This window comes from Leucopleurus acutus (assembly GCF_964270905.1).
Source record: "Leucopleurus acutus genome assembly, chromosome: 11".
NCBI lineage: Eukaryota > Metazoa > Chordata > Mammalia > Artiodactyla > Delphinidae > Leucopleurus > Leucopleurus acutus.
Window position 1 is genome coordinate 76,999,154 of NC_139152.1, and position 26,863 is coordinate 77,026,016.

The window sequence follows — 26,863 nt, forward strand, 5'->3', positions numbered from 1 at the left end:
TTGTTGTTGAGAATTGGGAGAGAGACCTCTGCTGCTTAGTTTCCCTTTTGCCCTGATAGGAACTCAGCCCCAAGGCTGATGGGAACTCAGATGTAATCAGTTTTTACCTAGCTCATGTCCTGAAACAGCAATTTGTCCTCACTCAGGTTAATCTGCAAACCAGTTCATCTGCCCCTGGGTAAGTTAAAATTGTCTGTGTATACTTTACCAACTAGATTGTAAATTTGTACAGTGTCTATTTTAGTGTCCTCAGTGCCTCTCATACATGATAGATGATAAATAAATGTTTGTTGAATGGATCTCAGTGAATCGCAGTTGTCAAAATATCTGATTAGTGAAGAATGAATTTGGGTTACCCCAGAAAATTATTCCATTATTACTCAGTCATCCTAGTAATTAATGACTACCTAACTTCTTGCATCCTTAAGCCTCTTGTTTTACACAATTTCTATTATTACTATTGAAGGTAAAGTATTATTACTGTTACTATTGATATTTTATATGAAAAGGCAGGACATTAAGATTAGAGGCAAAGCAAAACTGTGATTGGAAAGTTCAGTGAGCACAAATAAAAAGGCCTCCCTGTATTCCAGAAGGAACATTTAAAACCTTCCAAAATATACAATGTGGGAATTTTAACAGCTTTTAAGCATATTAAGTCATTTGGTCTTTACAACTTTGAATTTTACAATAACTTACCTATCAACGTGGCATTATTCTCTTTCTGAAGATGAAGGAACTTGGGTTCTCTTGCCCTCAGAAGCTCAACCAAAGTTGCATATCTGGTAAATTAGACCTATGATCAAAACCTATGTCTTCCCAATATATTTTCTGCTATACCTTCTTTGTTGTTGTAATTTAAAATATTCAACATTTGAAAATGAAGTGGGACTATCAGCTTTTATAGATCATGTCAAAATGCAATTAAATGTGTGTGTGTATAAATATATATATGTAAAACAAGAAAAGCCTGTGAGTTGTGGAGAGCTGACTCTCATTGAAATTCTTTTCGGCACATTGAGTTGATTTGGATTGATTGATGTTAACTTTGGCATCAGTTCTAATTATGCATTTAGAACCTCTGATACTTAACCATATCTAGAATTTTTCTCTTGATAAAATGTCAAATGCATTTTTCAAGTATTAATTATGCAGAAATTAACATTTTAGAGGCAGTTTGACAATCTCTTCTTTATTAGTAGGAACTATAGGGGACACAGTAATGAACAAGGTGAGATTCCTGGCCTTAAGGAACTTATTTAGACTTGTAGTTGAAACAGACACCTATGGAAACAATACCTGGAATATGATGTGGTAGAATGTGATGTATGTCATGAGGGTACAAACAAATGTCTAGGTTAGTGCAGAGTACAAATTTTGCAGTTTCCTGTTGAACTAAATACTGTTGTCTTGAGTTTTCCCTCCTGCCTAGTTAAGAATGGTAGATTCTGTCTGTCCTGCCTCTGCCACCCAACCCTGTTTCTTTCAGCAAACATGTACATCACTTAGCTGGTGTATTCAGAGAATACAAGCTGCTTTTAATATTAATCCATACATAATTAAGAAGATCCCCAACAGTGTCAGACAAGAAAATAAAATATGTGTAAATGATTTTTACATTACCCTCTGATTTATCTTAATAAATGCTCTTCTGTACTAGCACAGATATTTGAAAATTAATAAATCTTTTGAAAGATGAGGTTATATTTCTAATTCTTTGTATTTTGTTATCTTTATATCAATAGAATTTTGGGGTTGACATTTTGCTGAGTAATCTTTTATGATACTAATGAATTTTGTTAAGGTACTTTTAATGCATTGGAGTAAGAATTTATATTTAGACCTCTAAGTATATGCAATCCTTTGGGAAAGGAGAGTTTACAAATCTTTGTTTAGACATCTTTGATACATATAAATAACTGATGCATTAAAAAAAGGACACAATGATGGTATAGCAATGTCATATGGAGTGTTGGTTGTGGGACATGTAAAATAGACAACTCTTTCTGTGATGGGGATGTAGGGCAGGAAGGGGGAAAAGGATTTCATGGAAGGGTAGCATTTGACTCTTGAAAGATGAGTGGTATTTGAACAAAGTGGGGATGGCATTCCATACTCAGGAGCAAGTGGCTCAGTTGAGAGAAGTTGATCCTTGGTTTTAGCCAAGATATATTCAGAATTTTTTTTTAACCATACTGAGCTACATTTACATTTTTTCTTTATATTTAAAAGAACATAATTTCTCTGAACTTAGAGGGACCTTTCACAAACTTTAAAAAAAGTAGTTATGGCTCTTGAATTTGCAGGTATTCTAAAAACGGAAAATATGCTTTGAAGTGTTGCATTTTGATTAAGAAAAGTTGATTTTGAACAGTTTATTTTGTATTTCATTACTTAAGCACTTGCCCTTTATGAGCTATGCACTCCAGTCACACTAAAGTTTTTATTTTATTATATTATTTATTTGGCTGAGCCGTGCAGCTTGCGGGATCTTAGTTCCCCAAGCAGGGATTGAACCCAGACCCCAGCAGTGAAAGTGCTGAGTCCTAACCACTGGACCACCAGGGAATTCCCAACACTAAAGTTTTTAGAATACTCAGAAACTTTATGTTCTTTCTTTCCTCTGGTCCTGGCACTTTTCATTCCCTCTGCAAGGAACACTGTATTCATCCCCTAACAACTCCAGCTTACTCCATCATCCTTCAGAACACCTTAAACATCATCTCCACTGGAAAAGCATTCTTGAACCTGTACACTCCTGTTTTGTAATCTGTCCGTGTGTCCCTTTCACTTCCAATGCTTACCCTTCCTGACAGGGCTTATCTTTATATTGGAATTGTTTGTTTACTTGTCTCTCTCTCACCAGACTTGCACCCTTTTTGAGGTCAGGGACTGGATGTTAACTTGTTGAATCCCTAGCTCCACGTACAGCCCTGTTTCATAGTGAATACAGTAAATAGTGGTTGAATGAGTAAAACTAGCTTTACATTGGTGTGAGGACATATGCTCAAATTAACTAAATCCATCTTACTGTTTGGGGTTTTTGCAGATGGAGCCTTATATTGTGTTTGTCATAAAACTACGTATTCTTCTCTTCCAGATGACTATAATTGGTATGTATTGAAATCCAATTAAAAAAAAAAGTTCGTTAGCTCTATCTGAAATGATTTAATTTTACTTCTTGTTTTGGTATTTTCTGCTTTCTTTTCTGATTATTCTTTCTTTAATTTTGTTTTTAAAAATTATTTCAGTGATCTTATTTACCCAGTGTCTGGGCTTATAAATGGTTTAAATAAAAATCATTATTATTGTGTTTCACTGAATACTTCATTTGTTGTAAGACAGACTTGCTGATAGAAATGCTGTCTTTTCTTCCTGAAGTATTCTTTAGCTTTTTGGAAAAACTAAATACTTTTTATGGTTTTCTCTTAGGGTTCATATGTATTAGCTTAAGCAGTTATTTATCTTTTGTTAACATTGAATAATCCTAAATTACAAATATTTAATTCAACCACAATTTATTTGGTACTTATTCTAGTCAGTATGCTAAGAACTAGGAATAACATATGAATGAAATATTGTCCTTTATCTCTATAGCAGCGTCTTATGTGCAGAAACTACAACATGTTTTCTTAAGTTACATTGTTTTCATTGTGAATTTTAGTAAAAATGTATTTTCTTCCCTCTTGACACCAGTTTTAATTGTAAATTTAGTAAGTATTAGGATAGTGATGAAATAAGACTAGGAAATAGGTAGCACTTTTGAACCTGAAAAGATTGAGTCTTATATGACGTGTTTTGCATTATGCCAAAGGCACTTGGAGAAATGCTGATCTAGAAAAAGTGCTCAGCTACAATCTTTATGATTGGAAATTCAGGTGATCCTTTACCTGGAAGATTATGTATTTTGCTGATCTTCGGCTTTAATAATTTAAGTAATCTCCTTACAGCTTTTTGAAGGTAGCTTTTAGATAAGGAAAAGAAGTTCTATTAATAGTGATGAATGAACTTGAAGATCTCTTCCAAAGGTTAAGAAAATAAGTAACTTTAACAAAACAAATAATTTGAAGAATAATTTAGATAAAATAGTGGGTAATGCAGTAAAGGTTTGTCGTGGTAGTTAAGCTGATATATTTTGTGGGATGGTATGAGTTGTCCCCTGTAATATGGGTACCTGGTTTGCCAGTCCAGTGACATGATGGCATTTATTCTTCAGGGATTTGTGATTAACAAATTTTGGCTCTAATAATCATTTTGCCTTGAATACAGTATAACTCTGTTTCTAAAACGTTCTTTTTTTTTAGCAAAGTAGAGCTTGCTTTGACATCTGATGGCAGGACAATAGTATGCTATCACCCTTCTGTGGACATTCCGTATGAACACACAAAAGTATGTATAAGAAAATCTCTTGTAATTTTTAATTTGTTGTTGGACTATTCACCCTTCTTTACAGTATCCAAAGAGAAGGGAATTGTTTGATTTTCTTTATTTGGTTTAGATCTTTTGGCTTTTTTATTTTACTGTTTTGATTTTTCTCTTATTTCTTTTCATCATTTTTCTCTAAAGGTTTTTTTCAGTACACAAAGTGAAACATTTAAACACAATTACAACATTAGTTTTCTGGTCTAAAATTTGGTAGATTTCTGACTAGGGATCAAACACACCTAGTATAAATTTTAAAAACACATTGTCCCGGGCTTCCCTGGTGGCACAGTGGTTGAGAGTTCGCCTACCGATGCAGGGGACACGGGTTCGTGCCCCGGTCCGGGAAGATCCCACATGCCCCGGAGCGGCTAGGCCCGTGAGCCATGGCCTCTGAGCCTGCGCGTCCGGAGCCTGTGCTCCGCAACAGGAGAGGCCGCAACAGTGAGAGGCCTGCGTACCGCAAAAAAAAAAAAAACACAACACATTGTCCCATACTACTTACTATATATTGCAATCTAATAAATTACGAAAAGTTTGTATTTTAGTGTACTGTTTCATAACTTTTATATTGTGTTGGTTTTGATAATCCTTTTCATGTTTGGTGAATTTCTTCTTTTTTCGGTTAGTTTTTTCTTTTGCTTTTTTTTAAAAAAATAAATTTATTTATTTTTGGCTGCATTGGGTCTTCGTTGCTGCGCACGGGCTTTTCTCTAGTTGTGGTGAGTGGGGGCCACTCTTCATTGTGGTGCGCAGGCTTCTCATGGCGGTGGCTTCTCTTGTTGCGGAGCATGGGCTCTAGGCGTGTGGGCTTCAGTAGTTATGGCTCGTGGGCTCAGTAGTTGTGGCTCACGGGCTCAGTAGTTGTGGCTCACGGGCTCGAGTGCAGGCTCAGTAGTTGTGGTGCACGGGCTTAGTTGCTCTGCGGCATGTGGGATCTTACCGGACCAGAGCTCGAACCTGCGTCTCCTGCATTGGCAGGTGGATTCTCAATCACTGCACCACCAGGGAAGCCCCTGGTTTTTTTTCCTAATGGGCCAACATGGGCATATATTTTAACTGGCCTAGTTTAATTTTTTCCATATATCTTCAAAAGCCAGGCACTAGATAAAGGAGGTTTTGTTTTTATTTTTAATATAATTTAACTTGACCCAAGTCTTTTTATTATTTTATATATGAATAGCTTCCTCTTATTTCTTTAAGCCCTCTTCTGCTATATTTCGTAATGTTTGATTTGCTTTTTGAGGAGAAAATAATTCGTCACATGATGCATCTAGTGATACCTATTTTTAAAAATCATCATTAGGGCCAGAGTACCGGTTTGACAAAACAAATTAATGTTGTTTTACTAGTTTGTATTCCCTTTTTAAAACCTCACCATTTTGTCTGCCTGCTTTGTATTCTAGCGAGATACCGTAGGCAGTATTCCAGTATTCCTTTTTTGTTTCATTTCTTTGGACAGTGTGTAGAAAATAGGAGTAAGTCACTGACTTTTGGCCTGTAAACCTCTAGCTCATACTATATTGTGCCTTCTTACATTGTTATTTTTTGTTATATTTCTGGTCACATGCTTTATCCTTGTTTTAGCAGTTTATACTAAGAAGCCCAGGACTGTGTGATCATTTCTCAGTATCCAAACTCTCATCCCCATATGGCTCTTTGCATCCCTGAATCTGATGATTTTCCTATCTTTCCCAACTCTCAAAACTTTTCCACTGTACTTTTAGAACTTACTATCATCATTAAAATCTCTCATAACCTTAACTTCTTCCAGAATGTTGCCTTCACCTTCTGACTCTAACAGAAACTTGGCTGTACCCTGGTGTCATTGCTTCCCTAGCACTCTTAAGTAGTTGTGCTTTTCTCTCCTAAACGCTTTTACTACTGAGCATAGAGATGGAATAGGTGTCCCTGTGGCTCTTCACTGTCATATCCAGATCATCTTTCCTCCTCCGTAACAATTTCTAGCTTTGTAGTTTGTATCATTAAACCATACCATCTACTTATCTTTTTTCTTTTGCTGTTATCTGTCATCACACATTTCACTTCTCCTCACCCTCACGTGCCCCCATCCCTCCACTCTTCTTTGAAGATTTTAGATGTACTCTCACACTCTTCAACACTGTGTCCTAATTCTTTGTTATTTCAGTGTCCATGTAGATGATCTGTCTACTACCCCAGCCTCTTAACTTTTTGATCTTTTTTCTGCATGGGAGTGGAGCCCCCCCACTCCTGTGGTTGTACCCTAGAGATGTTTTAATCACAAATAACTCCTCTTCCTTCCTCCCAATCTAGATTTTTAAGAATTCCACTAGCTTACTACCAACTCCCCCTAGTTTCCCAGCTTCAGGAATTATTCATCCCCTCATTAAGATCTGCATCAATTGATCGAACCACTTGTTCACAGTCCTTCATGTATCTTGTACATTCTCACTTCTTTCCTTACCCAGCATAGATTCCATGGTCATCATCATAATCACTTCCTTGCATACATACCCATCTCCCTGCCTCTTTTTTTGTTGAACTCTCTTTGTTGTATCAGTTGTCTCCTCTCCCATGTCCTCAGTATTCCTCTCTCTAGTCTAGGAGATCACTCCTGTCAGTTCACACTAATCACTCTACTGGTACCACACTGGCCTCCAAGCTGTTCTTTAAGGTAAGTACTTAGGAAGCTCCTGCCTCAGGGCCTTTGTAGTTACTGCTTCCTCTGCCTGGAATGCTTTTCCCCCAGAAATCCTCATAGTTTATTCCCTTTCCTTTAGATCTTTCCATATTTGTTACCTAGAGACCCTCCTTGCCACTACATTTAAAATAGTACCCCTGCCCCTGGAATCCCTATTGTCCTTCACTTTGCTTTGCTTTTCTTAATAGCATTTATCATTTCTGGTGCACTGGATATTTTCTTGCTTTTCTGTCTGTCTCCCTCCATTAAAATGTAAGCTCCATGAGGACAGGGCCTTGTCTGTTTTGTTCCCTGCTATATCCTTAGCACCTGGAATAATACCTGTACTTGGTAGGTGCACAATAAATATTGTTGATTAAATAAATAAATTTGGCCCTCTCTCTTCATGCTTAAGGGTTTTCTGTTTTAAGGCTAAGAGATATTTACATGGAGAAGCATGGAAATTTTTTGCTTCTAAAGTAATAAATTGGACTTTATTTACAATAAGAAACATTCTCGAAAACATGTTACTGTTAAAATATGTTCCTTTTGAATCCAGATTTACAAATTTCATGAAGATAGTATATAACATTAAATAACTATATTTAAAGGTGACTTAAAATTTAGATTTGATTTTCTTCTTTTCTCAAGGAAGTAGCTGCAACTCTAGTGGGCCCTTTCATTCTCTAGGCCCTGGAAAGCATATTGCATACAGAGATCCTGGTCATAAGTAGAAATACCTACTGACACTGGCTTTAGGAAAGTTAAGATGATTTGTATCTTTGGTTTTCTGGTAATTTACATTTGAATCTAAAAGATGTTGATTATTTTCCATGGATCCAGGTAAAAAGATCCTTCTTTCTGTTTCAGCCAGGTATGTGTTTTATTAAAACTAAAAATATTTTTCTAGAATTTAGGATTTCTAGTTTAGGAAGATAAAGATTTTAAACCAGGGGCAAAAAATAATGATTTGGAAAAATAAAGTAAAAATGTAAGTACTCAAAATTCTTTTTAGTGGTTGATTTAGTGGAAATTTTCAAAAGTCAAATTTGAAAATTATTAAGAAAAACAAGGGAAATTCAGGATGACAGTTCTGAATGTTTTTTTTTAAAGTTGACATTCAGTTTTATTTTAGTTTTTACTTTTTACTGAAATATTCATGTACCCTTTCTTTGAAGTTTGATCAAGGAGATCAAATACAACCTAAAAATCAGTTCTGAGTCTGCAGAGGCTTTTGGTTTAGACTTCTAAGAAGCCATTAATTCCAATGTCTTTTATCTGTGTGCCTGGAAAAGAAATACAAAGCAGAGAGAATTTGTTATATATTAGAATTGAGCCTGTTGGGAATAGGAAGAGAGACAATGAACTTTTATTAACACTTGAAAATAACTGTTTGATAATAGTTAAAATATTTGACCTTTAGCAACAAGTGTAGTAACCTAAAAGAGAAAACTATAGGCTCTAATCTAGCATTTGCTAGTATACCTCAGGGTCTGATAGTAACTTGCAAAGACACAAATATTAATATTTCATTCTACATGTAAGAGATGATCATATAAAATGACTTAAAATGTCTAAGGAGCACGTTTTTTTAAATAAATTTATATCACTGTTTTCCTGTTTGAGGCCTTAAAATAAATGTTAACAGCTACCTACCATTATTGAACTCAAAGAGTACAAGGGACAGCTCAGCATGTTATTATTTCACTTAATCCTCATCAAACCCTTATTAGGTAGATAATTACTCCTTAGATTTTACGAAAGGGAGATTAAGAGCTTAAATAACTATTCCAAGGTCACAGAGATAGTAGTTATTGACCAAAGCCCAATTCTTAACCTCTTCATTATACTTTCTCCTTATTCCCTCCCACACTAAGGAAGTGGTTCCTTATTCCTACTTAAAGCAAATTGTTACACTTAAATCTAACTTTGAAAGCTTTTCATAATCTGATTTCTCAAGATCCATTTTTTAAGATTACCTGCTTATTGTATGTTTTTACCTACTTTGCTTTATTTATAATGTTTGTTGTTCCTTCTAGAATTCATTCTGCACTCTGTGACAAGGCTCTGACTTGGCTTCTGTTCTATTTCTCGCTAATATCTTTGTTAATTTGCATCTCTATAGTACTTAGTCAGTTGTGCCACCATCATGTACTTATATATTGCCTTTTAAAGAGGTTTCATTTTTTCCTGTACATAAACTAAATAAATATGAGTCTATGCTGTAACATTCAGTACAGTGGTGGAATGTAGCAGTTGTCGTTAATAGTGTGTGAATGTAAAGAAGACATCTGTGTTTGAATTGTTTCCTTTTTGATGGTAAATTTAGGTTTTCATTGTGTTGTAATACATATCTATGGTATTTGTAAAGCAAGGCAATGTTACAGTCTTGTGTTACATATGTTATCACTTAATATTTAAAATATAGGTAGCTTGACTTTCCAAGATACTGATTTTTAAGGGCTTTAGTCAGCCAGCGTTCCTGATGGGCATATGTTATATCACTCATGTGTTGGGAGGAGATGAGATTTTTTTTTAGTAATTAATGTCTTTGGGGGAAAAAACTACTCGAATTACCATAAAGCATCATTTGATGGCATTTCAGGTACCTAAAATGAAAACATTGAAAAATTTCCTGCTTCTTTTGGATATAAGAAATGTCATTTTCTATTAAAGGTTTTTCATTGTATCTCACTTTAATGGTATGCAAGGTAGAGACTAAACTTTTAAGTTAAAAAATAATAATGGGCACAATTTATAGTTTTGAGAAATAGAAACTAAAATATGTTTTATTATTGGGGGAAAATAACTTTAAGAACTTTATTATTGGAAAGGGAACCCAAAACTTGATATGAGAAGAAAAATATTTCTGGGGAATTTCCTGACAATCCAGTGGTTAGGACTCTGTTCTTCCACTGCAGGGGGCATGGGTTCGATCCCTGGTCAGAGAACTAAGATCCTGCCTGGTGTGACCAAAAAAAAAATTCTGATTCTTTAATGAATAGTACAGCGAAGTGAAACTGTTCTGATGACTTATTTACCCACCATTTACGATAATGAAGTACTTAGTGTGGTAATTATTTTATTGTAAACTCAATCAGATGCTGGCTAACATTCCTACATTTTGATTTGTTCATTGCTGATTATTTTGCAGCCTATCCCTCGGCCAGATCCTGTGCAGAATAATGAAGAAACACATGATCTAGTGCTGAAAACCAGATTAGAAGAAAAAGGTGAATACTTAGAGCAAGGAGCCATGATAGAACAACTTAGCAAAATGTTCTTTACTACTAAGCACCGTTGGTATCCTCGTGGACAGTAAGTTCTATTTTCTTTTCTTCTTCAACTCTCACTGAACCCTACAGAAATACATAACTTTACTTCTATTAACAAACTTCTGAGTTTGTACTTTGCATGAAGGAATTAACACCCAGTATGATCACCTATTAAATTGTATTTTTAAATCTACATATATATAGCTAAAATGAAATAGTACTTCTTTTCCTTTATTTTAGTGGGGGAGTTTAACCAAAGCTTTCAGGGAATTTTGCAAGAGTTCTTGAAAATTTTTCCATTCCGTGATGTAGTCATTTTATGTATTGTTTTTATTCATCTTCTTGATGAATACTTGATCTTGTCCTCAGCCCTCTATCCATTTATTTAACAGATTTTGAGTTATTGCAGAAAAAATTGGGGTACAGCAAATGATTGGGAAGTATATATATTTCTCAGTTCCTTTAGGAACTACAGTTGCCCCTCTGTTTCCCAGTACTCACATTTTGTTACATTGATTCTTACCTCGTATCTAATTCTGGCTTTAATTTGTTTACTTCTTTTGATTCTTATTTCTTTCATATCTATCTTATTCCCTACTAAACTAAGAAACTAAAACTAAGAAGTGGCTTTTTAAAATTGTTTGTTTGAGCAAACTTTGTTTTTATTCACTTGTTTTATTCACTTTGCTTTTACTCACCCAGTAACTAGCACTGGGCTGGCACATTTATGGCAGGACATGCTTATGGAATTAATGAATATGCAATCATTGAGCTGCTTGAAGTGATGGGTGATCAGAAACACAATCGTTGTTTGTAAGTTGTTAATAGTCAAGGAAGGAAGATAGTAGAGTAAATAAACAAATCAAGAGATTGACATTTGAAGGATGGTTAGGAGTTAGCCATGCAGAATGGGGAAAAGGCTTCACAGGCTGAGAACAGTATGTCATAGAGTAAGCTGGGGAAACTGCAACTAGTTCAGCTTGGATGGGACCCAGAATATGAGGAGGGAATGTAAGAAGGGTCTTATGAAGGATTTTGTGTCGTGCTGAGGAGTTTAGGTTTTATTTTCATTGCCAAATTCTAAGAATCAAACTGACATCCCCAAAGTTTATGCATTAGGAGATCCTTCAGTAGGTTCTGTATTTGGGATAAGGTGATACGTGGAAAGATTGGAGTCAGAGGGACTTGCTATGAAACTGTTAAAATAGTCCAGGTGAAATTTGTTGAAGATCTACATGAAAGGACTAGCAACGGGAACAGAAAGGGGGAAAGTTAAAGAGAGAGATAGGAGACCTCTCAAGTTTCTGACAGAGGTGTTCAGGTGGATGGTGGTGCCACTCATACAAGTGGGGAAACAGTAGAGAGTGAGGAAGATGAACCTATTGTTGGTTATGTTGAGTCTGAAGACTCTGGATCAGCTGGTGAGGAGCAGTTCTGAAAGCAGGTGCATGTATGGACCTGGAGCTTGGTTTACTTTTTTAGTTTCTCTTTAGAAGGTACTTTTTCCCTTATCTGTAGTTACAGTAGAGATTCCTCAGGGCTCTGCCTTATACTCCATGTCTTGCTAAAATTTGTTCTGAGAGCTTCAATTACATTCATTATATAGATGACATGCAACCTGCTCCATTATACATTTTTTAATTTCCTCAGCCTTATTCCCAATGTCATTGTTCTTAGAATATTACTAACTAGATAACTGTCCAAAGTTTTAAATTCATTATAACAAAACACAACTCTTCTTTTCCTGTCTTAAAAAAGCCCCTCCCTTAATAATCTTCCTGTAATAGAAGTGATATTTCTGTATCAATTTCCCAAGGAAAAAGTCTGTGATTTTTTTTGACCACTGTAGTGCCTTTTTTTTTAAAAAATAAATTTATTTATTTTATGTATTTATTTTTGTCTGTGTTGGGTCTTCGTCGCTGCATGCGGGCTTTCTCTAGTTGTGGCAAGCGGGAGCGGGCTTCTCATTGTGGTGGTTTCTCTTGTTGTGGAGCACGGGCTCTAGGCGCACGGGCTCAGTAGTTGTAGCACATGGGCTCTAGAGCACAGGCTCTGTAGTTGTGGCCCACGGACTTAGTTGTTCCACGGCATGTGGGATCTTCCCAGACCAGGGCTCGAACCCGTGTCCCCTGCATTGGCAGGCAGATTCTTAACCACTGTGCCACCAGGGAACTCTCCTGTAGAGCCTTTTTTTTTTTTAAGGTAAAACAATATTTGTTTTTATTTATTTGTCGAAGTACAGTCAACCTACAATGTTACATTATTAGTGTACAACATAGTGATTGAATATTTTTATAGATTATACTCCATTTAAAGTTAATAGAAAATAATGGCTATATTTTGTGTTGTGCAATATATCCTTTTTGTTTATTTATTTTATACATAGCAGTTTGTGTTTCTTAATCCCATACCTGTATCTTGCCCCTTCCCCTTTTCTCTCCCCACTGGAAACCACTAGTTTGTTTGCTATATATGTGAGTCTTCTGTTTCTGTTTTGTTATATACATTTGTTTGTTTTACTTTTTAGATTTCACATGTAAGTGATAACATAGAGTATTTGTCTTTCTCTGACTTGTTTCACTAAACTTAATACTGGGAATCCCCTGGTGGTCCAGTGGTTAGGACTTCACGCTTTCACTGCCGAGGGCATAAGTTCAATCCCTGGTCAGGAACTAGGATCCCGCAAGCCACACTGCGTGGCCAAAAATAAATAGATAAATAAAACTAAGGTTTTAAAAAAATATATAATACTATCTAGGTCCATGTATGTCACTGCAAATGGCAGAATTTCGTTCTTTTTTATGGCTGAGTAATATTCCATTGTATGTATTTATCACATCTTCCTTATCCATTCATCTCTTGACCACCATAATGTCTTTCAATTTCTGCATCTGTTTTATGTCCCCTTCCTTGATTTTTCTTTCTTATTTTGTATCCACTTTGTTTATGCATTCCCTCTTTGTAATTGTAAGTTAGGTTATGGGAAAACAAATTAGCAAGCCATTATATAGCCCCGTATCTAAATCACTGCTGTATTCTAAGATTTCTTTCCATGATTCATAACATTGTTCATGTTTATCTTTTATTTCTGTCCCATTAGGTAGATACTTTAGTTCAAGCCCCACCTTGAAATTTTTCTATAATGGATTTCAGTACCTGTTTCTTTCCTGCATGTTTCATGTTGCTGCAGTTTTTTTGCCATCTTTTGTTCATAACCAAATCGCTGAAGTTATGAAAATCCTCTGTAGATGTGTAACGTAAAGGGGGCAAGACTGAAGGCAAGAAGACCATTGGGGAGTCTTAAAACCAAACATGTTATCTCCAGACATTTTTGTCTAGTACCCCACCTATGTTTAATCTTATTACTTATTTAATCTTATTACTGCTAATTAGCTTTGACTGCTAATTAATTTAATCTCTATGGTATGTCTTCTTGCATCAGGATTTCTAGGCACTTTCAGTTATAAGCAGACTTTAATTAGATACAATTGATTATCCCAGTGTTTCTCCTAATAAAGAGTTCAACAGGAAAACTCTAGATGCTAGCTTATGTATGTAAGGAAAATTTTAACCTGTAGGCATTATCCTTGTGATGCATCATCTTTCAAAATTTTAAATAAGCTAATGTGTGATTACTGATACTCAACAAGTATTTATTTGGTATCTACATATATATTTTGGATTAATGTAAGCCATTTCAAATGTTGGTTTCTAGATGTTAGCACCTCTTAAACATCAGGCAGTATATAGAAGGATGTTTTACTAAATATTTCACAATTTTAGATTTATAACAGAAGAATGGGACCCATTATGAATTTAATAATTAGAGATATATAACATCTTTTTAAACATTTTTTAAAATTTATTTTTGGTTGCATTGGGTCTTTGTTGCTGTACGCGGGCCTTCTCTAGTTGCAGCAAGCAGGGGCTACTCTTCGTTCCGGTGCTCGGTCTTCTTATTGCGGTGGCTTCTCTTGTTGTGGAGCACGGGCTGTAGGTGCATGGGCTTCAGTAGTTGTGGCACATGGGCTCAGTAGTTGTGGCTTGCGGGCTCCAGAGTGCAGGCTCAGTAGTTGTGGCTCACGGGCTTAGTTGCTCCGTGGCATGTGGGATCTTCCCAGACCAGGGACAGAACCCGTGTCCCCTGCATTGGCAGGCAGATTCTTAACCACTGCGCCACCAGGGAAGCCCCCTATAACATCTTTTTAAATATGTTACTGAAAGGTATAAAATGCTTGTTTAAGAAATATTTTTAAACAATTCAGAAGTATTTAAAGTATAAAATAAAAATCTTTTTTATACCTACTAATGCCCTATTCCCCATAGATGAACACTGTTAAACTCTACCTTTGTGAATAGCCCAACCTCATATTATACTCAGTTTTGTGCTTTTTGAACTCCAATAAAGTAGAACACTTTTCTGAGAGTACAAGTTTTTGTTAAAGAGGCCAGACTGACTCAAATCATCTTGTCTCTGCTACTTACTAGCTAGTTATTCAATCTTATTATCTATTAAAGAAAGTAGAAATAATAATGCCTAATTTACTTGGTGGTTTTGAGATAAAATATAATCATTTAAGTTAAGCACCTGGCATACAGTATACGTACAGTAATAATGTGGTAATGATAATTATTAACATAGTCTCCTACTCATAGTTTTTCTCTTATTCTTTTAGAAGCATCTTTTTTTTTTTTTTTTTGACTGTGCCACTTGGCTTGTGGCATCTCAGTTCCCCGACCAGGGACTGAACCTGGGCCATGGCAGTGAAAGTGCCAAATCCTAACCACTAGACCACCAGGGAACTCCCTGAAGCATCTTTTCTTAACTAGGCTCTTTTGAGGTATAATTTACATACTTCAAATTTACCAGTTTTAAGTATACAACTTCATGAGTTTTTTGTTTTTTTTTTTTTTTTTAATTTTATTTTTGTCTGTGTTGGGTTTTTGTTGCGGCACGCGGGCTTCACATTGCAGTGGCTTCTCTTATTGCGGAGCATGGCGCGCAGGCTTCAGTAGTTGTGGCGCACGGGCTTAGTTGCTCCGCAGCATGTGGGATCTGCCCGGGCCAGGGCTCGAACTCTTGTCCCCTGCATTGGCAGGCGGATTCTTAACCACTGCGCCACCAGAGAAGCCCTTTTTTTTTTTTTTTTAATTTATTTATTTTATTTATTTTTGGCTGCGTTGGGTACAACTTCATGAGTTTTGACAAATGTTTTAAGTAAAGCATTCACCAGTTTAAGTACACAGTTCGATGCGTTTTAACAAATGTATACAGTTGTATAATTGTTACCGAAAATGGGGGTCCAACTACTTGCCACTCAAAAGCCAATAAAGAGGCAAGGTTGGTGGAAAGGAAAGTTTGCTTTATTTTGGAGGCTGGCACCCAAGGTGGGGGTGGTTTACTGCTGCCTGTCCAAAGGCTGAGCCCCTCACTGACTATTAGTGGGCAAAAGCTTTTATAGACAGAGGGAGGGAGCTAGATGCAGAAACAGCACAGTTAGCTCTGACAGTCATCTTGAAATTGGTTATCAGTGGTCTGGCCAGCATCATCTTGATTGTTTTAAGTACAGTTAATCTTCAGTTCCAGGGTTGGTTTGTTCCCATTTCTTTGAGCCCAGCTCTCGGAATTGTGGCAGCTTATGTCATGGCTACAGTCTGGTCATCATGTAATTAACTTCTTCCTCCTGGTGGGGGTTTCAGTATCTATAAGACAGCCCACAGGATACGGCTCAGAATATTATCTACATCCCTTGAAGAGGAACTAAAGGTCCTTGACTATGCTTAATGACTAAACTTGTCTTGTTGGGCTGTTTTCCTTTGTTTATGCATTTTCTCACTTCTCTGATTAAACTTATTCATTGGCTAAAGTTTTTCCACAGACATAAGGCAGGCTGAGGACATGGGGGGCAAGGACCATAGCATCCTGCTACGTTTCATAATCACTACTACAATCATAAATATAGACTAGTCTCATAACGCCAGAAAGTTCTTCCATGCCCTTTTGCAGTCACTTCCCTTCCTATAACCCTCACCCTGGGCAATTACTTCTCTGCTTTCTATCACTTTCTAGAATTTCATGGATTTCTAGAATTTCATGTTTTACCCTTTCTAGAATTTCATGTAAATGGAATTATACAGTACATAACCTTTTGTGTCTCACTTATTTCACTATGTACAATGCTTTCAAGATTCATCCATGTTGTTGTGTATACCAGTAGTTTGTCCCTTTTTACTCTGAGTAGTATTCCCTTGTATGGATAGACCACAGTTTGTTTATTAACCAGTTGGACATTTTGGGTTCTTTCCAGTTTGTTGGCTGTAAATAAAGCTGCATAAACATTCAAGTACAAGTCATTGTATGGACATGTTTTTATTTCTCTTCAGTAAATATCTAGGGGTAGGATTACTTGGTCATGTGATAAGGACATGTTTAAATTCATGAGCCACAGTTAAAGTGGCTGAACCATTTTACATTCCCACTTAGCAGTGTGAGAGTTCTAGTTGCTCTACATCCTTCCCAACACTTGATATCATCAGTTTTTAAAATTTCAATCATTCTGTTGGGTGAGTAGTAGTATTTCATTGTGGTTTTAATTTATGTTGCCCTAATGAATTACTAATCATTTTGAGCATCTTTTCATGTGCTTATTGGCAATGCATACATTTGGTTTTTGGTTTTTTTTGTTACTTGGTTAAGTATCTGTACAAATCTTTTGCCTATTTTTTAAAAAGCAGATTGGTTTTCTTTTTAAGGTGTAAAACTTGTGGATCAAAGTCCTTTATGGGACAAATGTTTTGCAAGTATTTTCTCCCTGTCTGTGGCTTGCTTTTTTATGTCCTTAATAGTGTATTTTGAAGATCAGAAGTTTTTTAATTTTGGTGAAGTTCAGTTTACAAATTTTTCAGACTTCTTGCATCCTACTTAAAAAATCTTTGCCTAACCTAAGGTCACTAAGACTTTCTCCTATGTTTTCTTCCCAAAGTTTTAATTTTTATGTATGGTGTGAGGCATAGGTTGGGGATCTTTTTCTTTTTTGCTTATGTATATCCAGTTGTCCCAGCACCACTAGTTGAAAGTATTATCTTTCCCCATTAAATTGCCCTAACACCCTTATTGAAACCATATATGTGGGTCCTGGACTCTATTTTGTTCCATTAATATATGTTCGTCTTTGGAATACCACACAGTTTGGGCTATTATAACTGAAGTCTTGAAACCAGGTAGAGTAAGTCTTCTAATTTTGTTCTTTTTTAAAAAATTGTCTTAGCAGTCATAGGTCTTTTGCATTTTCTTACAACTTTTAGAATCAGCGTATCCGTTTCTACAAAAAGCCTGCAGGGATTTTGAAGGAGATTGCATTCAGTCTCTAGATCAATTTCAGGAGAATTGATGTCTTAACAGTATTGAATCGTCCCATCAATTAAAATAGTATATTTCTCCATTATTTAGATCTTTTAAAAAATATCACTTAACAGTGTTTTATAGTTTGCAGTGTATGAATATTGTACATTTTTTGTTAAATTTATCCCAAACATTTTGTATTCTTTATGCTATTATAAATAGTATTTTTAATTTAAATTTTCAGTGGATTATTATTCATATGTAGAAATACAGTGGATTCTTGTATATTGACATTGTATCCTGTGATCTTGAGATAATTCTAGTAGCTTTTTTTTTCAATTTATTTTTTTTATACAGCAGGTTCTTATTAGTTACCTATTTTATACATATTAGTGTATATATGTCAATCCCAATCTCCCAATTCATCCCCCCCCACCCGCCCCCGCTTTCCCCCCTTGGTGTCCGTACGTTTGTTCTCCACATCTGTGTCTCTATTTCTGCCTTGCAGACCGGCTCATCGGTACCATTTTTCTAGATTCCACATATATGCATTAATATACGATTTTTGTTTTTCTCTTTCTGACTCACTTCACTCTGTATTGACAGTCTCTAGATCCATCCACATCTCTACAAATGACCCAGTTTTGTTCCTTTTTATGGCTGAGTAATATTCCGTTGTACATATGTACCACACCTTCTTTATCCGTTCGTCTGTCGATGGGCATTTACGTTGCTTCCATGCCCTGGCTATTGCAAATAGTGCTGCAGTGAACGCTGGGGTGCATGTGTCTTTTTGAATTATGGTTTTCTCTGGGCATATGCCCAGTAGTGGGATTGCTGGGTCATATGATAATTCTATTTTTAGTTTCTGAAGGAACCTCCATACTATTCTCCATAGTGGCTGTATCAATTTACATTCCCACCAACAGTGCAAGAGGGTTCCCTTTTCTCCACACCCTCTCCAGCATTTGTTGTTTGTAGATTTTCTGATGATGCCCATTGTAACTGGTGTGAGGTGATACCTCATTGTAGTTTTGATTTGCATTTCTCTAGCCATTAGTGATGTTGAGTAACTTTTCATGTGCCTCTTGGCCATCTGTATGTCTTCCCTGGAGAAATGTCTATTTAGGTCTTTTGCCCATTTTTTTTTTTTTAATTTATTTAGTTTGGCTGTGTTGGGTCTTTGTTGCTGCACGCAGGCTTTCTTTAGTTGCGGTGAGCAGGGACTACTCTTTGTTGCAGTGGGCGGGTTTCTCACTGTAGTGGCTTCTCTTGTTGCAGAGCACGGGCTCTAGCCGTGAGAGCTGCAGTAGTTTTGGCACTTGGTGTCAGTAGTTGTGGCTTGTGGACTTTAGAACGCAGGCTCAGTAGTTGTGGCGCACAGGCTTAGTTGCTCCGCGGCATGTGGGATCTTCCTGGACCAGGGCTCGAACCTGTGTCCCCTGCATTGGCAGGCAGATTCTTAACCACTGCGCCACCAGGGAAGCCCCTTCTGCCCATTTTTTGATTGGGTTTTTTGGTTTTTTAATATTGAGCTGCATGAGCTGTTTATATATTTTGGAGATTAATCCTTTGTCCGTTGATTTGTTTGTAAATATTTTCTCCCATTCTGAGGGTTGTCTTTTCATCTTGTTCATAGTTTCCTTTGCTGTGCAAAAGTTTTTGAGTTTCATTAGGTCCCATTTGTTTATTTTTCTTTTTATTTCCATTAATCTAGGAGGTGGGTCAGAAAAGATCTTGCTGTGATTTATGTCAAAGAGTGTTCTTCCTGTGTTTTCCTCTAAGAGTTTTATAGTGTCTGGCCTTACATTTAGGTCTTTAATCCATTTTGAGTTTACTTTTGTGTATGGTGTTAGGGAGTGTTCTAATTTCATTCTTTTACATGTAGCTGTCCAGTTTCCCCAGCACCACTTATTGAAGAGACTGTCTTTTCTCCATTGTATATCCTTGCCTCCTTTGTCATAGATTAGTTGACCATAGGTGTGTGGGTTTATCTCTGGACTTTCTATCCTGTTCCATTGATCTATATTTCTTTTTTTGTGCCAGTACCATATTGTCTTGATTACTGTAGCTTTGTAGTATAAAGTCCGGGAGGCTGATTGCTCCAGCTCCGTTTTTTTCCCTCAAGATTGCTTTGGCTTCTTGGACTAGGGCTCAAACCCATGTCCCCTGCATTGGCAGGTGGATTCTTAGCCACTGTGCCAGCAGGGAAGCCCATACTTAATGTTTAAAGATCCACTAAAACTGGGAAAAGGGCAATGATGTCCACACTCAACACTTATACTCAGCAGTGTACTAAAGGTCCTAAGCAGTGCAATAGGACAAGAGAAAGAAATAAAAAGCATTCAGATTGTAAAAGGAGAAGTAAAATTGTCTTTATTCAATGATGGCATGATCATCTATGCAGAAAACTCCTAGGAACATATTAAAAAGCAGCCAAAAGTAAATTAATTAATTAAAAAATCATCTAAACATTAACTATGATGTTCAGTATGGGTCTTTTTTTTTTAAAAAAATAAATTTTATTTATTTATTTATTTTTTTCTGAGTTAGGTCTTTGTTGCTGCGTGTGGGCTTTCTCTAGTTGCGGTGAGCCGGGACTTAGCTACTCTTTGTTGCATGCGGTCTTCTCATTGCGGTAGCTTCTCTTGCAGGGCACAGGCTCTAGGCACGCGGGCTTCAGTAGTTGCGGCATGCAAGCTCAGTAGTTGTGGTGCATGGGCTTAGTTGCTCTGCAGCATGTGGGATCTTCCTGGACCGGGGCATGAACCCGTGTCCCCTGCATCGGCAGGCGGACTCTCAACCACTGCGCCACCAGGGAAGCCCTATGGTTTCCTTTGTTGTGTAAAGATTTTTAAGTTTAAAGTGGGTCTTTTTTAATGAATAGAATATAGTTGGATTTTGCTTTTTTATCCAATGTGACTTCTCATTTCAGTGTCAAGTCATCTTAAGTGCATTCTGTTTTGATTTTCAGGACTTTCACTCTTCCTCTGCCATTTGCCCTTAGCTCACTTTTTTCATGAAATTTAATTTGATTATAGTCACTTTGAATAGCTACCACCCCTATTAGCATAACTATATGCAACTATATTAGATATTAGATATCTGTTATTAGAGATCTGTTAATGTTATATTTGTGGGTAATTTTTTGTTTTCATCGTTTGCTCTCAATTATTCTGTCTTTATCAGGGATGCAACTTCTGTTTTGTAGTTTCCCAGAAGACCTCTAATACAATATCTTTAATACAATGTATGTGTGTTAAGTTACACATATTATCTTACCTAATTATCTTCACAGCTTCTTGAAGATGTTCAGTTTTTCTTTGAGACCATACTTTATGCTAGTCTTTGGGTTGGTCTGCTGGTAAATTTCCCAGTGATTCTTGGAAGTTTTATTCCCAGAGTTCAGCTATCAAGTCATGTGGATTTATCTAATTTCCATTTTATCTAGGTAGGTCACCTGTGGATTAAGATGTTCTTCATTATCAAATTCTGAATCAAGGTCAGCAGAGGCTTTATGATCCCAGGGTGTTGCCCACCTCATCCAATCCCAAACCTACCTGCATTTAATTATTGGCCTCACCCAGGGTGGGGTGGACTGAGAGTATATGTAGTATGACTATGCAGAATTGATGCTGAAATAGTCTAGTAGGCAATAAGCACTGGAGATTAGATTATCTCAAGTCTGGAGATCGAAGGTTAAAATTGTTACCTCTAAATTTATGATTTGGATATTACTGTTTCCTAATCCTGGTGATCCTGTTTGCTTTAGGATGGCAATTCAAAGAGTCTTCTTAGATTTAGGCTTTATACTGAAACTGGATACTAGAACTGTTTGAATTTTTAGTGTGAGAGATTAGTGGTGAGGAAATCCAGGACATTGGGCTTGAGGTTAAATTGAACTTTTAGTTCCCTGCTCTCTGCCTTTGCCTGAATGACTATTTTTATATTCAGTTGTGCAAAGGTTGGTTTAAAAAAATAGCATATGTAACCATGAGGCTCCTGCTACTTCCTGTTTGATGATATTACAGGTGATGAAAACAAATTAAACTAACTTAGCCACTACATTATAATTTACCTGAAGTAATGGGGCTTCGAACATATTCTTTGAAAGGTGCTCCTTATGCAAATCAATTTTTTTGTATTCCTGTAGCAATTTGCATTAGGTAGCTCCTCTGTAAATAGTTGCTGGGGACATGATTCTGAGTTGTTTTGCCCTTCTCTGCAACCCCTGAGGTATCTCCTGTTGGCCTCTAGTGTTGCCAGTACTCAGGAAGCAGGACATATCAGTGCCCTCACTTGCCAGCATCTGTGTACAAGCTCTTTTTCCTTTTTTCAGTCTTCCTCAATTGGCATGAAAAAAATAAAAACGTCAGTGGAGCATTCCTTCCATTATAATTCTTTGCAAAATACATCCTTTTAGCAATATGGCAGAGTTCCTAATGGTTTTGTTTGAGTTTTCCATTGTTTTTCTCATTAATTCAACCTTAATAAGTTTGTTGAAACTCTGTTTATGTACCCAAAGTTCATATACTATCTTGGTTTCTCTTGCTGATTCCATTTCATTTCCCTTATCTCTAAATTTTGGAGTTTCCCAAGGATCAGTCCTTGGTTCTCTTCTCTTTTCTGTCCCATTCCCTAAGACAGTGATCTCATCCAGTCTCATGGCTTTAAATACCATCTGCATTGGCTCCCAAATCTATCTCTTCCTGTCCCTTCACCTCCAGACCTGTATATCCACGGGCCTACTTGTCTAATGGACATCCCTAACTTAATGTGTCTCTAACTGAGCTTTTCGTGGTCCCTCACAAACCAGCTTCTTTTGCAGCCTTCCCTGTCTCAGTTAATGCGAGTTCCATTGTTCTAGCTGCTTGGGCCAGAAATCTTGGTGCCATTTTTGACTTTTCTCTTTGTCTCATACCCAACGTCTGGTCTATAAGCAAACCCTGTTGGCTCTATCTCCAAAATGTATCCGGATTTGACCATTTATCACCATTCCCTCTGCCATCATCCTGGTACACGCCACCATCTTTTGCCTGGTTCATAGAAGTGGCTTTCTAACGGGTCTCCCTACTTCTGCCTTTGCTTCCCTGTGGTCTGTTCTTAGCACACACCCAGAGTAATCCTGTTAAAAATTCCACTAGTTCTTATAATTTTTCTGTTGAAAACCCTCCAACAGCTTTCTATCTCATTTAGAGAAAAGCTATAGGCCTTAACTATTATCTACTAGAACCTATGTGATCTGACCCTCTTTTACCTTTCCACTCTCATTTCCTACTATTCTCTTCTTTCTTCACTCTGTTCCAGCCACATGACCTCTTTTCTGTTCCTTGAACATGCCCTTCCTTCTACCTCAGAGCCCTTATACCTGCTGTTTACTCTATATAGAATACTTTTTCCTGCTGATACCAGCAAAGATAGCTGTCTTACTTATTTTGCGTTTTTACTCACTGAAGCCTTCCCTGGTCAACTTGTTTATCTTGTTTTTCTATCTAATACACTGGAATGTAATCTCCATGAGGGTGGGGATTTTGTCATGTTTTGTGTACCACAGAAACCTTAGCGCCTAAAAATGGTGCCTGGCATGTGGTAGATGCTCCACACATTTAAAATGAATGAGCGAATGATTCTGATTTTCATAATATCTCTTAAAAAAGAAAATAGCTAACATAACTCCACTAAATGTAAAGTTATGTTGAAAGAAAGAAGGATGGAAGGATTGAAAGAAGTCTGGATAGAAAGTAAGAAGGATCTGGAAAGTAATTCTAAATTTCTGAAATATAAAGCAATTCTATAAATGTATGAATAGCTGCACGACTTTATTTAAAGGACTACTTTAATATTTTTCCATGGAGGCAACAAAAATTAGCTACCACCATGAGTAGGAGACATTTGAACATCTAGCTGCATTGTGAACCAGGAGGTGAAGTTCTGTCTTGGATTAAGAACTGTAGACAGATCTTTCAGATATCACTGAGTCATTGTGTAATTTAAGAAGGGTAACAATATGTTTTGGTTTCCCAGGGACAGTCTCAGTTTAACTCTTTTGTTAATTATTAATAGAGTGGGTTTTTATTCTTTAAAGGATCCCAGTTTGGATGATAAGTTATAAGGGCACCCTAAAATTCAGGTGCTTGCTTATGAGTGATTATAGCATATATTGACATTCATGCAAGATAAGAAATCTGTAAATGCTATTTAACATTTATTGAGCATATTTCAGAGCTCGACTTTGTTAGGTTTAGGGCTATCAGGGTCTCAGGCATTTTCAGTCAGTCTTGGGTAGTGAAAATGGTTGAGTATTGTAAGCTGAATCACATTTTTATAGGATAATGCTTAGATTTTTAGGGCCACAGACTTCATTGAGAATCTGATGAAACCTATGAATCCACTTCCCAGAAAAACACATATACAAAATTTTTATAAATAATTTCAGTAAGTTTGTGACTTCCCAAACCCCCCTATTCTGGTATCTAACTGCTTTGAGAGAACACCTTTCAGGGATACTATTGCACTAGTAAAACCTTGATTATCTGGCACATAACTGGAGCCCTTAAGAAAACCGTAATTTTCTCAATGCCAATATAAGTACATGTAGAAATGTTTATTTAGATAATTGATATTATGCTATATGTATTATTCTACAACTTAGGGTTCCATGTTAGTATATATAGATGTGCTTCATTTTTTTAAGTTAATTTCTGTATTTTGCAATTTGTCAAAAAATCAATATCAAAAAACAGTGTATAGGAAAGTTGCCTTATGAAACCTTAAGATAAGCAAAAAATACTGAAGATCATCTTTTTTTTTAAATTCATTTATTTATTTAATTGGTTGCACCAGGTCTTAGTTGCTGCAGGTGCGCTCCTTAGTTGCAGCTCACTGGCTCCTTAGTTGCAGCACGTGGGCTCCTTAGTTGTGGCATGTGAATCTTAGTTGCAGCATACATGTGGGATCTAGTTCCCCGACCAGGGATCGAACCCAGGCCCCCTGCATTGGGAGCACAGAGTCTTATCCACTGCAGCACCAGGGAAGTTCCCCCAGATCATCTTAATCACAACAACTAAAGAGCATAAGAACATGTCTTATCATTTATGGTGTAGAGATCTTTACAGTGAATGTCCACACTAGCAAAAAAAGTTAAAAATTAGCTCAGACCAACTTGCAAGATTCTGGCCTTAAGGGAATTTTTGAAGAGAATTCATCACCGAAAGCAAATGTACTCTGTGCAGACATTTTCTTAACTCAATAAAGAAAATAAGGAAATGTTGAGAAGAAGAAAGAATTCTTCATGGCGAAATCACTTAGTCACTGCTAACAATGCATTTTATTTCTCTTTTTCTTTCTATACATAAATTTTATTAGTTTGCATAAACTTTTACATGGTTTTAATCTTTATTCACATAAATTTTTACATGGTTTTTTATCATACTGTATATATAAATTTGCATCCTGTATCATCCCTTTCCCCATTAATATTTTAATATTAAAATAGTTAATATTTTAACTGCTTACTTATTGCTTTAGGATAGATTTCCAGAAGAGGAATTACTAGGTCAAAAATTATGATTATTAAAAAAATATTTTAAGTATTGCCACACTGTTTTTCAAAAGTGTTATACTGATTAATACTTTAAGCAGTTGGGTCTGATATTACTTGCTTCACCATACTCATACTTGGATTGTGCATTATAATTTTTAAAATATTTGTGATTGCAAAAAAAAGTAAAAACGTTTCTCACTGTTTTAATTTGCATTTCTTCCATTTTTGTGATATTGCACATTTTTCCATATACATATTACTAATCGTATTTTATTATAAAAACATGATCTTGCAGCTTTAGAGGCCTCCATTTAGAGCTGATCATCCCCTTTTGAATAAAACTTTAATAGAGCACGTTCTGCATGTTCACAGTGTTTAATGAACAGTCATCCAGATTGCCGTATTGAAACTACCTCAAGATCTGAAAAAAAGACTTTCCAAATGCTTAATTAATAGAAGACAATTTTCACAGCAGGAAAATGTGACTTATTATTAAGAAGTATCTTCTACCTGAGGTGTGTCTAACTGTGTGTGTGTGTGTGTGTATTAGGTTTCATGATTTTTTTGAATACCAGTAAACAGCAGGGTAATAGAAATTTGATATTTCTATCAGGAACAGTTAACTTGTATTAAAATAATCTTATCTTAAATATTTTCTTCTTTTCAAGGTATCATAGACGTCGTAGGAAACTGAATCCTCCAAAAGACAGATGATATTGAGGTTTTCAGGAATCAAAGAAATGTTATCCTGCGTCTCATTTGCCATTTGAGAAAATACTAATTGCGTATATTCATTAATACGTTATATAGTAAAATAATAAAATGTCTTCTCATATATTAGAATGTGTATTTCTTTATATATATTAAGTAGTTCTGGATTTCACATTCTTATTTACGGAAGCCTATTTTTATTTTCCTTTTGAGTTATTAAAGTCTACTATTTATTTTTATGTGCCTGGTATGATTAAGTACTTTTACATTATCAGCCAAATAGTAGTATAAATATGATTAATAAAAACGTGCATGATTCTCCTGAAGAGTTTTAAACTGCCTTTGAAAAGAAACTCATGAGATCCACACAGAAAGTAGATGTTACAATGTTTCCGTTTTTGTGGCTCTAGGAAGTAGTTACATTTTAATCAGTTTCTACTACCTGCTAGGTCTTTAGTTTACATTATTATTAAATTCTCACAATAATCCTTTGAAGAAGGTGCATCATCCCCATTTTACAGATAAGGCTAAGTGACTTGAAGCCTACCTAGCTAGCAAGTGGGAGAGCCAGGATCCAAACTGTCCAGAGCCTTCTTTACAAGGCATCACTATGACAAGAGGTGTTTTCTTTCACCCAAGAATGTGCTTTCCTAGAAAGAATATTATATTATTCATTTTGAGATTTTTTTTTCTGGCTGTCTTAAAAATTATGCTTGCTTCAGAGCACATACAACTCTGTGATTAAAATGTTAATATTACTAAAGTAGTCTTACAAAAATGTTAATAGTCTATTCTGTTGATTATCCCTACCAGCTTATATATGATCCTTAATAGCATTGATGCCCCTGTGATTTCTATTTAGGAGGTGAGGAGTCTTTATTAAGAAGGTGAAAAGGTGCTTTATTCAA

General features: G+C 36.2%; 1 protein-coding gene across 4 annotated transcripts in view; it reads left to right on the forward strand.

Moving 5' to 3' along the window:
- Positions 1–26,072, forward strand: part of MRPL42 (mitochondrial ribosomal protein L42) — a 28,087-nt gene extending 2,015 nt beyond the window's left edge. Inside the window, exons 3-7 of one of the 4 annotated variants that reach the window (XR_014326599.1) lie at positions 3,050–3,113; positions 4,305–4,389; positions 10,239–10,402; positions 25,540–25,759; positions 25,913–26,072. Coding sequence is in view for 3 of the 4 variants with exons in the window: in XM_082850519.1 (XP_082706645.1) it covers positions 3,050–3,113; positions 4,305–4,389; positions 10,239–10,402; positions 25,913–25,958 (359 nt within the window). In the remaining variant the exon portion in view is untranslated. The other 3 variants (XM_082850519.1, XM_082850521.1, XM_082850520.1) reach the window with 3 other exon arrangements.
- The last annotated feature ends 791 nt before the right edge of the window (positions 26,073–26,863 follow it).